The sequence below is a fragment of the Saccostrea echinata genome, unplaced genomic scaffold (assembly GCF_033153115.1).
Source record: "Saccostrea echinata isolate AGI-Se365-2 ecotype Australia unplaced genomic scaffold, CSIRO_AGI_Sech_v1 ptg000002l, whole genome shotgun sequence".
Taxonomy (NCBI): Eukaryota; Metazoa; Mollusca; class Bivalvia; order Ostreida; family Ostreidae; genus Saccostrea; species Saccostrea echinata.
In genome coordinates this window covers 8,398,744-8,412,809 of record NW_026889751.1, presented here as the reverse complement: position 1 = coordinate 8,412,809, position 14,066 = coordinate 8,398,744, and the positions used below count along the sequence as shown (strand labels likewise).

At 32.2% G+C, this 14,066-nt stretch overlaps 1 protein-coding gene across 1 annotated transcript; it reads left to right on the top strand.

Annotated features, from left to right (window-relative positions):
• Positions 1–27: 27 nt before the first annotated feature.
• On the top strand, positions 28–14,009 carry LOC133171646 (transmembrane protein 62-like). The gene is made up of 14 exons (XM_061306435.1): positions 28–245; positions 1,426–1,537; positions 1,667–1,807; positions 2,728–2,773; positions 3,021–3,168; positions 3,953–4,080; positions 5,465–5,587; positions 5,688–5,825; positions 6,252–6,411; positions 7,436–7,546; positions 7,989–8,082; positions 10,218–10,343; positions 11,948–12,066; positions 13,518–14,009. The coding sequence occupies exons 1-14, from the start codon at positions 78–80 to the stop codon at positions 13,809–13,811; spliced, it is 1,908 nt and encodes a 635-aa protein (XP_061162419.1). The 5' UTR covers positions 28–77; the 3' UTR covers positions 13,812–14,009.
• The last annotated feature ends 57 nt before the right edge of the window (positions 14,010–14,066 follow it).

The window sequence follows — 14,066 nt, the reverse complement described above, 5'->3', positions numbered from 1 at the left end:
TCTTCTGCAGAGAAGTTAAGAAAAGTATTCACTTCCTGTTGCGTTTTGTCGGTGAACAGACAGTTGCGTTGTCTGCAATGAAACTTTTTGCTGTCAGTTTGATGTTTATCGCGAGTTTCTGTATTTTTATTGGGTTTATAGAAAATATAGTAAATACAGAACATGTGGATAATACCCCAAATCCAAGAGAAATCAACCACATTCATTTTAATGAAGATGACTTAAATCTCTGGTGGTTTGTGCAGGTAATTTTCTAAATTTGGGTTTGAGTCATGTTGTGAAAAACAAATCTCGCTTCGTATACAGCTTGAAAGTATGAAACAACCAAGAAGTAAATACTCAACCAAGAATTTGTATATTGGCTTATACACCGACGTCATACATTTCTTTCTTTGGGGGGGAGGGGCCTAGGGGGGGGTGTTGATATTTTAGGACGGAATTATCAGATTATATGTAAAATCCAAACAGTACAGAGGCTTTATTATATATTAATCTGCTATTGCCAAAATGTGTATTCCAGCAGAGGCAAAAATTTATGGTATCTGATGGCAATATACATGTGCTGTGTATTCAATGTACCCTGGCCCATTTTACCCCATCTGCAATGATGATGCAACAGAGTCACAATATGACATCACAAAGGTGTGGTAGAAATTGGTCCTGCAGCTTAAAGGTTGAAATTCCTGATCTATAATGTTGAATAATATCCAGATTCTTCTTATCAGGACAGTTTTCTGACAAAATTTGATAAATTTTATTCCAATATCAAATGGCTGCAAGGTGTCTTAGTACTAGGAACAAAATGGTTCACCATGGCATCAATTCTTTGCAGTATTTTGTGTTGTTTGTACACTGTAAAAAATCTCCATTTTCAGTTTGCTTCTCTTTTTGATTGGGATCATTATTCAATCAGGTTTGTCAGTCATAAAAACATGCCAAACCATGATTAAATTTTAAAATCATTATTCATGAAGACTAATAGTTTGTAGAATAATCATTAACTGTCAATTAATTCTACTCAATTTAATCTAGTCAACATGCACTAAAATTAAGTTATTGCTTATATTGAAACAATTTAAGACATAATTGATAAAAACAACTTTGCGATATGTATTGTATTGTGATGGAGGTGTATCATTTCACCCTACTTCATACAGTATCTATACAGTACATATTATCTCTTAAATATAAATTTTAATATCACATATTAACATTATTACATCCTGATTATTGTAGAATAAAGAGCCACATCAAATCAATTGCTAAACCATTTTGACCTTCATGCTGATTTTGTAGAAAAACAAAGTATATTCACACAGAAGGGAGTACATGTATTAATATAAAAAAAACTACTCCAAGTATTTATTTGGTTCAAGTTGAATGCAGTGAATATATGCATTAACAATTTATTTGTTTTCTTTAAAGCTAACAGATATCCATGTTAGTAAGTTCAAAGATCCTAAAAGACCTGAAGATTTAATTAAATTTTGTCGTCATCATCTTCCTAGAATAGCACCGGAGCTAATTATTGTAACAGGTAAAAAAGGGAAGTTTAGCAATTCTGTCAATTTTATCAATTTGTTAAAAGTTATCATATTCATAGAAACCTTGTAATTTCTGATGACATATGAGATCTTTTGTGACTTTGGATGGTTAACCATTACAGGAGATCTTACAGATGCCAAATATAGAAATGAAAGAGGTTCAGCACAGTTTATAGAAGAATGGAAAGGTTATGGGGAAGTTGTTACTCTATGTCAAAAGTACAATAATGATGTTAAGTGGCTTGATTTAAGGGGCAATCATGGTAAGTAATATCCTAATATACTCTTTGAATTACTAGTACCCCTATATACTGGGTAAATTTTTTTTGTCCCTCGCTTTTGCTGAAAGTGGGGATTAATATTAACTTAGGTCTGTCTGTCTGTCATTTTGTCTGTGTGTAATACTTTTGATTCCAGACAATATTTCAAAAAGCCTTTAAGCTTTTACAGTGAATTTTTTTTTATATTTCCCAATGGCCTAAAGAAGACACCTGTTGATTTTCAGGTCAAAAGCTCATGGTCAGAAATTCAGATATTGCAAATAATAAACAGTTTTCTTTGAGTTTTTTAAATGAAATTTTATATCATAACTCCCAGTGACTTTAAAAAAGACCCATATTGATATTGAGGTTAAAAAGTCAAAGCTCAAGGTCAGAAATTAATATATTGCATACATAGTTTTTAGATGATAACTTATGTTCTCTGTAAGCTTTTGCAATGAAACTTAAGGTCATGAATGTCTTTAACTTAAGAAAGACCCTTATTGACTTTAAGGCCAAAAGTCAAAAATTCAAGTTTAATTTTTAGTTCTTTCTCCATCTGCATTTTATAAAAATAGTGATGTTTTCAAAATATTTTCCATTTTCCGTTGATTTCTATAGTGAAAAACACAAGTTTTACCAAAATTATAGAGATATCTCTCTTTGTTTTCCCAAATAAGTAACTTTTTATAAAAATTCATTTAAGTATTTATAAATATAAAAAATCATTCAAATATGTTAACTTTTGAAAATTGACTTGGAAGTAGGCGGGAGAACAATACTATCGTTCGCAGTTCTTACCTGAATTAGTTTGTATGGTTTGTTTTATCTCCTTGAAACCTTCTTAAGGCTGAAGAGTTTCAAGTTAGATTTATTTTAATGGTGAATAAAACGTATTATGATAGTAATAATTTCCATTGTAGATGCTTTCAATGTACCAGATATGGATGATAGGAAAAATCTTTTCAGGTTAGAATTATTCTAATTTATTGAAATTCCAATATTTGAATTACTTGAAAAAATCTTGAACTAGAGTTTTTTGTAGCTCACTTGAGCTCACCTGGCCCTTGAATTAGATAGTCATACTTGAAGGAAAGTATGTATCTTGCAAATTTGCTATATATACTTTAACAAATTTTGTTATATGGCTATAATGAATTATGGATATAGCGTGGACTTTGCTATGACTAAGTTTTACTGTATACATTTTGTTTAGAACATACTCTGAACAAGGTGGAGTAAATCCAACATCCTATTTATACACACATAAGACAAAATTTGGAGATTACAGTTTTATTGCCATGGATGCTACACCAGACCCTGGACCAAGGAGACCTTTTAACTTCTGTGGATCACTCAGAGAGGTATGACCCCACCCCTTTCCACCCTTCCCCTTCTGGTACTGTGTCACCTGTTGGGCATGGTTGTCACATTGGTACCACTTTGTCTGTTGTCTGTTCTTGTGTTTGGGATAATTCACACTTGTGTAAAAATGTCACCTGCAGGCAACATTTATCCCCTTAATACTATTGAAAAGAATTCAGAATTATAATTGACAAAATAAAGGGATTTAGGCCAAAAAAAAATTAATCAATGGTTTATCAAGCATCGCTGCATTTGGTCAAAAACTGCCGCATTAATCAATTTTATTGACATATTGGAAAGGGAAATAACTCAATTTTCTATTTTTCCAAGTTGAAAAAGAAAATCGAGTTATTCCCCATTTCATAATAGATGTTTTTATTAGATAAACAATACATTTCTTATTAATTCGGTATTTTATGAATTAAATTTTCAACAAATGTTTGGAATAACATTATTTAAAGTTGAATACTTATTATAATTAATGTAAGAGAACAAAAAAAGTAAGAATCAATTGTTATCATCCTTTTGTTGAATGACTGACATGAAGAAAAAGGTACAACACTTGCTAAAAAAAAAAAAAAAAAAAAAAAAAAAAAAAAACCTGCCTGCCGCATTGAATTTTAAAATTTTTGGCCTGAGAAACTATTAGTTAATTTTTTGGGGCCTTATGTTACACTTTTTTAATATTTTAGCAAATGGTTCTTGTGCAGTCTACCTTGTTAAAATAATTAGATATATGTATATGTGATTGATTTATACATGCATGAATATTTTTTTTTTCAGAAAGAGATTAAATTGTTAAAGAAGCTCTCCAAAGATAGCAAGAATAGTAATATGACTTTCTGGTTTGGACATTACCCCACCTCATTTATCGTTACTGCAGATAATTCTGATGTTCGCCAACTGATGAGGTATTATTAGGCATGGTTTTTTTTCCACTTTAAAGCGGAATTCTGCTATTCACATTTGCTCAATCCACTTTAAAATTTGTATTCCGCTTTTTTAAGTTTCTCAATATTTTCCAATCATACCGTTTTTGCCTCACTTTTCCCTACTTTATTGATTAAATGTAACAGGCAATTTCATTGGTTCTTGGATTTTAGAAACATAAATTCAACCAATCATTGGAAGTTTTACTAGAAGCATCGATCGTGGTAATGGATGCAAAAATTTGTACAATGTGAATAAAGTCTAGAGAATCAAAATTGTTAAAGATGTCGTTCGAAGTATTTTTTCAGCCAGTTGTTGGAAGTTTTATTGGAAATGTCGATTGTTGTAACATTTGATATCGATGAAATAACAGATAAAGATGACGTGAATTGATAAACAGAAGTATCATAGACTACGAGAAAACGTTGATAAAAGTAACATTTGTAATTTTTTTTTTCCTTAAAAAGAAGAACATTTCAGAGTGAAAACTAATTGCCAGGAAGTGCTCAGAATGCAGGATTTTGCACCATTTACCTCAGAGTTTGGTCCAGTGTCATTGAAACTTTAAACTAGAAATCTAAACCAAGATATATTATTCTTTGTGAAAATTTTGATTTCAAGTAACAATATCACTGTGGTTACTTCAAATGGAATGATCTATCAAATGCTTTCAAAATGCTTTACTACATCTGCAGTTTTGGTCTGATTTTGATAATAAGAAGTACATGTATTCAAATAGGCTAAACAAAGCTACGTAATTGTTCCTGTTTGTATTTGAATTCATTGAACAATGTTGCAATGGTTACTAGAAAAGGAATAAATAATATACCAGATTTTTTTTTTTCAAAATATTTCTCCTCTCTCCTCCTCCTCCTCCATTTTTGATCCGATTTCCATAAAACATAAAACAAAGGTTGACTAGTTCTATTCATGGCTTCTTGATTTGATGAATAATGCCATGCTATTAATAAAAAATTATAAGTGAACTTTTTTCTAAATGCTATTTTCCTACATTTTAAGTTTAATTTAGATGAAACGTGATATGCAAGGAAAATAAGTTAAAATACATTATTATGCATGTTAGGTTTTCTTTTTCAATAATGTTGCTGTATTTACTAAAACGAACTTTCTGTTAAATTCTTTCAAAAATCCAATCTGACATTTTTGTTTTGAATTCATTTTGGTTAAAGTTCATAATACGCCATGATCAATAATTCTTTAGGGGAAAAAAAGGCGATTCACATCCAAGAGTATTTTGTAGACTTCTATGTATTGAAAACATTAGAGGAACAGACTCTTCATAGACTTCCATTTTTAAAAAAAAATTATTTGATTGGTTTCTCTTTTCCTGCTTTTGTTTTCAAGGAATGCTAGTGTTTACTTTTGTGGACATCTTCACACGTGGGCAGGATTAATTCCGGACATGTACACCCGACACAGAACAGGAATGTATGAACTGGAGCTGGCAGACTGGAAAGACAACAGAGTGTTAGTCTTTTATGTCATTAAAAAGGAATATCACTTGGATTCACAACTTGTTTCCATTATTGATCTTATTTTTGAAGCTTTCATATTTGTTCACTTGCAGGTACAGGGTCGTGGCCATAGACAACAATGTGATGGCTTTCTCAGATCAAGTTTTCCATGAAGAACCGGTTGTTATCTTTACTAACCCACAACATGCCAAATTTCCATCTCCACATAAAGTTACTTCTTCTCATATAAGGTACATATACAAGAAATTATAGGTTAAAAAAGAAAGTAAAAGTCTGCAAATTTGAAATAAATACTGTAAACGTACCTATTGTAGCAGTAATCATACATGTATTTTAGCATGTTTTGCGCTGCTTCTTGTCAGCTAATTTATGTACATACTAATATATGATTAAAAACTAATACATTTCATTGTTAAAACGCTAGTGGGCTAATTTATGATTGCGTTAATCAGTTGAAGAGAGGATGATTGCGCTGAAATTTGAGTGTACTTATTTACGTGTGTTTTATACAGTAATGTTTTATTTCTGTTTATGCATATTAACATCTTGATTAATGTAAACTGTAACTACTGGGTATTTATACAGATTTAAGCTTTCAATAGGCATCTATGTATACTGTCAGTCTGTAATATAACTCTTGTGTTTTATGGTTTTAGACTGTTGGTGTTTTCACCATCGGAAGACTTGAGTGTTACTGTTTACATTGACAACCAGAAAATAGGCATTGCCAAAAAAGTCAGAGGACCACTATATGTACTACCATGGAAACCAGAGCTTTTTAAGAATGGTCAACACCACATCAAAGCAGTGGTGAAGGTACAAAAGTCAAATATTGTGGAATCATCATTGTTCCAGGGGGTGCAGTGTTTGTGGATCCTGTGTGTCACCTTTATCCATGAATGTACATCCCCATCAAACAATTATCTTGTCAGCATACTAATGAATTGAATCTACCATATCGAAAAATTTACCACAAAATTACTTTACCATGAACCAGTAAAATTTTGCTTCCCCATGCACAAACATTGACCTCCAGAAATTAAAATGAATCCGGAGTTCTATAGCAAGATGTAAACACAATCAATCAAATTTTCCTCTGTGGAGGATTGTGGAAAATGTCTTATTTTGGAGCCATTTTGGTCAAAGCTTAAGGTATATCCACCCTCACTAATTTATGGGTTCAAAATAGAAAAACTGCATTTATTTTCACTGAATATAGCTTAAATTGATTAATAATCACCAAAAATGTATAGGTTGCCATATTTTTTAAGACGTAAGACATACATAAACAAGAAGTATATGTCAGCATAAAAAAATCATACATTTTAGTAAACAGTATTATAAAAATTATGTAAAAACTGGTTCAAATACATAATTCTGATGCTGAAAGTTCCAAAATAATTGTTACTTTATAAATGTTTGAATTGTGAATATCAGGGAAAGAAAATATTCAATCATTTACTCTTTTACTATACAATATTTTTCATTACACTCACTGAAAAACTTTCTTTTGAAAGATATTTTTCTATTGGGTATGAATTTATTTTAATAACAGTTTTTGCTAAAACCTATGACATCACAGGAAGGTGGAATTTCCATCAAAATGTGAAGTCTGATAATTATAAGTGTACTAGAGGGCTGCAGATAACATTTTTTGGATAACTTGATTGTTTAATTGTACCAGATTGTCATTTTACTCGCACAATCTCTTCCATGGTGTTTTTGATAGTTGCATTTGTTAAATATTGGATTTTTTTATTTCCCATACATGTTGATTATTGAGTGATTTCTGATAATATTTGTATTAGAATAACTTACAAATTTCATGTTCCTGTTACAGGAAAAGGACTTTGTGATCCAAGAGAAGACCCAGCCATTTTCTCTAGATGGCACCATTGAACCATTTCCTCTGAGAGCTCGGCTCATTCTCATGTTGAATTTTCCTCTTCTTGTAAGTGTGACAGAACACACCTGTATTAGTATGAAGAACTAAGGAAAATTTTCCACTATTTTATTATTATTATTTTTTTTGTTTAATAGATATATTTTGATATTCTTACCAAGAGAGAATCATTTCCTAAAAAAAAAAATCAAATTAGAATTTTGTAAAGTCTTGTTTTAGAGATAAAGTTCATTCATAATCCCATTTGATTGTAAAAATAAATTTATCAACATTAAGAATCCAGAAAATTGAAGAAAAATAATTGCATGTATTTTCCAAATGTTCAGCAAAAAACAACAACAACAAATATTCAGAGATTAACTTTCTAAGTTTTTTTAAGCTCGGATTCAGTATCTTAAGATGTACAGCTGCTAGATATTATTCCATTGAAGGGTTTGAGAGGGAGAAAGTTACCCTTGTTTGCTCACTTATTCAAATTCTTATCTTCCAGGGGAAATGTCTGTTCTATTTCCTGGTTATTGTGTATTGTGTTGTTCTTTGCCTATTGAGAAGATGTACAGATATCAGATCCATACAGCTTGAAGGTACAGTGGCTACTTGGAATATACAGTTATGCATTATTTTGTTGTTTTTAGTCCCCTATGGGGACTATAGGTTTCCTCTTTGTCTCTCCCACTTGGTTTTCTGCACTTTCTTAAATGTTTGCAGACATTTAGGCATATGAGTGTACTATGATGATGTCAGAAGGGGACTAGTATTGCATTTGCAAGCATTCTGAGTGTATTGCAAATGCAATACTAGTCCCCTTCTGACATCATCAAAGTACACACTCATATGCCTAAGTGTCTGCAAGCATTTAAGAAAGTGCAGAAAATATTATTTAACTATCAACAGATTATAAATCTAACATTTTTAACAAGTTTACGTTCTAACAATAATTTACTAAGGTTTTGAATATAGTGGTAAACAATAGGAAATTGGCTATACTACAGTATGTCCGAATGATAGCCATGCGTATTATACTCGGCCAAATGTTGAAGTCCACAATCGATCGATTATAATTTATTTATTGTTTTGATAATAAGCCATGATTATGCTCTCGTCTCTTACCGGTTTTTTGTTTTGATAATAAGCCGTGATTTGAAAATAAGACGGTTTTGAAAATAAGCCCCTACTTTCTTACCAAAACTTAAAATAAGCCATGGCTTATTTTCAAGGTTTTAGGGTGTATTCCAAAATCTTGCCTTACACGATGTAAACTTAGAGTGCTTTTTCAGTAAATTCATTTATTTAAAATGTTGTCTAATCTGGCCAAATTCTTTGGAAACAGCTGTGTCCAGATTAGACAAGTTTTACTGTAATATGATACATATAATGATACAATGTTTGCAGTGGGATAACTTGTTACAAAATTCTGAGGTACAATTTTGAAGGCTGTATGTTAGAAAATATGCACATATTTATGAAGCAATTTTAATGAAATTAAAAAATCATGATCTTTAGCTTTTATTTCTGAATGACCAATATTTGCCCCCAAAATCAAACTATGACGGAGAAATCTATAATTATGTTTTAAACCAGGGAGATATCTGCAGACTACAAAGCATTAATATTTTCATCAGCTATGACTCCATATGTTAGATATGATGTCAGAAAAGTGACATAAATTCAAAATTTCCTTTATTTATAGGGAAAAAGGTGTATATCACATTGATATTTTGAGTAAAAGTCACCGAGCGCATGTCTCACTGTCTGCTCCAACTGAACTCAGTGTTTTGATATAATGTGTACAATGATAATATAAATCAAATATGTGGATACTGCTATGGAGCAGGTTTGTGCTCTATAGATTACGGTATGCAGTAAAAATTGAACAAAAGTTGTCCATTTTGTCCTCTTTTTGAAAAATAACAAAAATCCAAATAGTTTGTGATGTCATAGAAACAAAATTGCCAACAACCTACTTCGAAACTATAATATTTGCTGTGTTTTTCTACTTAATAAACTATGAAATTGATTTGAATGTCATTTTTGTGTATACTCACGCATATAAATATACACAGAGCAACTTGCGTTAAAATGACATCACAATGAGGCTACTGAGATGTTAATAAAAATATAACGATAATTGGGCAGCAAGAAATTCAAACACTGCGTATATTTGTGGTGCTGTAAAACGCTTCATAAAATATGCCTACGTGACAAGTCTTTGTGATTTAAACACCAATACTTCACACAAAACTTGAAAACATTCCTTGATTAATTCATATATACAATTCAGCACATTCCAAGAAATTTTCAGTATTTAACTTTTATGGGTGAAAAAAAATGCATATACCTCTTCATTACTAACAACATGAAAATATAGATATTTTCTTAATATGTCAACATTGAAAATTGAAAATATTTTTAACTCAAAACAATGCACTAATTTTACATGTTACAGTTATTTCTGTCATGTAGTACAATGTACTTATAAACTACTAGCCATTCATGTATCAATCCAACACAATCATAATCTCATGGAAATAAACTGAGGATATATGTGGAAAGTTGGGGGGAGGGGGAGACTTATTTTAATGTTGACATTCATTAAATTTTTTGTACAAATTGGACATGATTTTTTTATGTAGCACTGTAAAATGCAAAAAAAAATCATTCTTTGCTAAAGTATGTTTCTTTAAGTTACTTGAATTTAGTTGAATTTCTCTATTTTTAGGAAGAATGATGCCTGCAAGATTTATAAGAAATTTTATAAATCTTTGGATATTTAGAATCTGGCTGGTTTCAAAGACAACAAGAATTTTTCTGATTTTAATAAGCTTTACAATTTACTTGGCAGTAGGTAAGGTTATTCAAATACATGTATTACTCACAATACTTATCATTGTCATTTTAGGTGGATTTTTCCACTCGGATAATAAATTCCTTAATTTGCTAAAAGTATTCCAATCTCTTGTATATACTGGTACACTGTAAATGTACATTGTAGTCTTTTTGTGTATCGTTTTATTGACATCGAATCAAAACTGTAGGAGAGAAGTGTTTAGGATTCCCTATGTTATAATTTTAATAAAACTTTGCATACAATCTACACAAAGAGACATTTAAACAATAAAATGATTGGGGGGGGGGGGGGGGTTAATATGGGGATTTTTATTATTTTTTCTGCAATAGTTGCAACTTTGATGGGTAGAAAGATTCATTTACTGGAGGCAAGATAGCTCAGTTGGTGGAACACCTGACTAGAGATTTAGGGGGCCCTGGTTTGAATCCTGGTCTGGTCTGTTGCATATTCCTCCTTTCCTGTTAAATTTGGTACCATGCCCTGGAAGTGACAGGTGAAAGACCTGACAGGGAAGAGCCTGGGTTGGTGTCTTTAGGGGGTGAAGACCTTTTAGGAGGGAGGAATGTGGTGGTCAGAGAGGTTCGATTGATGGTGGCTAAATAGCTCGGTTGGTAGAGCACCTGACAAGAGATTCAGAGGGCCTGGGTTCAAATCCTGATCTGGTTTCATTACATATTTCTCCTTTCCTGTTACACAACTACTATTCCATATGAACAAACAAATAAAGACATTTTATTTTTGTGCCCCATGGTTTAAGAATGGGGGGTGGGTGGGGGTGGGGGGGGGGGTGGAGGGGATATTGTTTATGTCCTGTCTGACTGTCTGTCTTTTGTAAGCTCAGTGCTCACAGTACCTTTAGTTTGTTTTTGCTCAGTGCTCACAGTACCTCTATTTTGTTTTTGCTTTAAAATTCACTAGTATACATTTTTTTTATTAAGCTCAACAAGAAAATTTGTTCATTGTAAACTCCAAAAGACCATGACTGGGTTGCTCAAAACACTGGTTAAGAGATTTAATCAGCAGTTAACGTTAACCAGTGTTTTGAACAAATTTTAACCATGGCCTTAACTTTTGCACCTGAAAAGAAGGGTCTTTCACATCTTTTCCCATGTGCATTACTTGCAATAAATAATTGGGAATGTACTTTAATTTTGGGCCATAACTTTTACACCAGAACATGTTGCTTTCAAAATATAAGTTATATTTGCATGATGGACAAACCAGGACAGACAAGACAGTTACAATATATGCCATAAATTATTGCACCCCAACCAATAAGACTCCAAAAGTAAAGGACTACAATTCTCTGAATTTGTTTGTTTTAAGCAGGATTTGGATATTTTTGCAGCTAGAATGACTTACATGTATACTTCCTCTCATATTACTTGTTTGACTACATTTTCAGGTGAATTTTGTACACTTTATTTACACTATTTAGCTTCTGTTCTATAAGTTTATGAAAATGATAACATAAAGATAACTAACAAAAAAAAGGCCCACCCTGAAACTGATGGATCAGAGTAGATTTAATGTTTTAGTATTTTTAAATAGGATACATGTATTACTGTAACAAAATAAATTCTCTTAATTCTCCCTTGTAGGTCCTTGGTTTGTTGCAGAAGTAGTGGATGGACACACTGGTATACTCTTTGTATGGGGGCTCTATGTTAAAGGAGCCATATTACCAGACTTTCTTACATATTTGTATGGAATATTTCAGGTAAGAGCCTTACTTGTTTTGGACCAGATTTGGATTTAACTTTTTCCGCAAGAAATCTTAAATTTGCCAAAATTTACCTAGGGGCTTCCTCTCAACACAGTATCATCTTATGAGAAAACATAGTGCCAAGAATGAGCTTCCAATTTTTTCCAATCACAAGATATGACCTCTGGGGACAGAAATTTTACATTTTTTATGAAAATGACATTGAACTTGATAAAATGACCTTGTTTATGTCACCTTCTGGTTTCAAGTAATCTTTGTTATGAAGAAGAAACTTCAAATGTTTCTCCATTTGAAAGTTATGGATAAGACATGAATTTTTAACCCTTTTTCTGCCATATAGACCTTGAACTTGTCCAAATGACCTTGGATTATGTTTATGACATACCCACAGCTCATGAAGAATCTTTGTGTGAAATATTTTTCTATCTAGAGCATTATGGACCAGACACAAATTATGCACTTTTTTGGCCAGTGACCTTAAAACTTGCATTGACAAGATTGTGACTCACCCTTAGGTTTTAAGTAATCTTTGTCTGAAGTATGAACTTGCAGTGTTTCTCTGTTAGGAGGTTATAGACCAGACAGGGTCAAATTATTCATTTTTGTCAGTGACATTGAACTTGATAAAGTTATCTTCAAGGTCCTGACACACCCACAGGTCATAAGCATTCTTTGTTGTGAACTTCCAATTTATTAGAAAGTTGTGGATTGACATGAATTGTACTTTTTCTGCCAATAACCTTGAACTCACCTAAATGACCTTGTCAATGTGTCAGGGCCATGACACACCTCAGGTCATTAGACATAAGCACCGGTAGTCTTTGTGTCAGGAAAATACATTTACTTCTAATGTTTCTGTACTCTATTAATGGCCTTGACCTCAATCATAAGTATTTTTGACTGGTCATTTGATGACATCATTAACCTCGAGATGAAAACAGAACCATAATGCCCTCTATAATCCAATACTGGAATGCCATTTTGTGCCAGGACTTGAACAAACTTAAATTTACATCAAACCAGGATGCTTGCATGTTGATGTACACGATAATTTTCAAGATTTTACTTTTACTGAATTCTTCCTATAGTATACATGAATGTTCATGTTTTGGAACCCTATAAATTTAATTATTAGTTCCTGGTGCTTTGATTTAAGCACTCAGTCATGTATCAGCATTCCATGAGAATGCTTGCACTTGATTTATATTCTTGCTGTTGGTAATATGTATTACAGATTTCTGGTCAAGTCACAATTGCATATGGACAGACAGACAAGTTCCTATATACTGTTCCCTTCAATTGAGTATTTAGCACATGATCTTCAATCATTTCACCTGATACCATGCCACTAAAGCTAGAAGAATATTTGTTTTTGGTTTACAAGTCTTCCTTCACGCATACATGCACAGATGAATACCTTTTACATTTTCCTTTCTCTTTTCTAGATGGTGACTTTTAACATTCCATTGCTGTTCCATGTTGGCTATGTCCTAGGTTACCCACAATCCTTCAGTGAGGCCAGCAGGCTCCGTTTTTCCCACAGACTACGACATCTGTATATACCTATGATTGCTCTGATATTATTTCAGTCCTATATGACTTTGGTCGAGTTTCCTTATGCTTATGGAACCAAAGCAATGATTCTTGGGCCTGTTCGAACAGGATCTATATTTGTAGGACTTTACTGTTACTATTTAGCAAGATCACATCATTCTAAAAGTGCTCTTCACTCAAGTTGATAAATGTTAGACTTAAGCATGACTTAAGCCAATCTAATTAAAATCAGATACTTTGATCTGCTCACGTAGATCCTCAGTGTAGCAATTTACATAAGCAGATTGAAGGATATGATTTCAATTAGATTGAACCTTAGTAAGGGCTAATTTAATTTTATATATTGACTTTTTTCACCCTGTCTCATGGATTTTTTTCGCTTATGATGCGTGAAAAATTTTAATTCCAAGTTTTATATACATGTATATATATATATATAT

Bases quoted from the DNA above. Each gene is read 5' to 3' on its own strand.
- LOC133171646 (XM_061306435.1), top strand. From the start codon at position 78: ATGAAACTTTTTGCTGTCAGTTTGATGTTTATCGCGAGTTTCTGTATT. The intron at 1,808-2,727 runs GTAAGTAATATC...TTTCCATTGTAG, and splicing joins TGATTTAAGGGGCAATCATG to ATGCTTTCAATGTACCAGAT. The intron at 7,547-7,988 runs GTAAGTGTGACA...CTTATCTTCCAG, and splicing joins TGTTGAATTTTCCTCTTCTT to GGGAAATGTCTGTTCTATTT.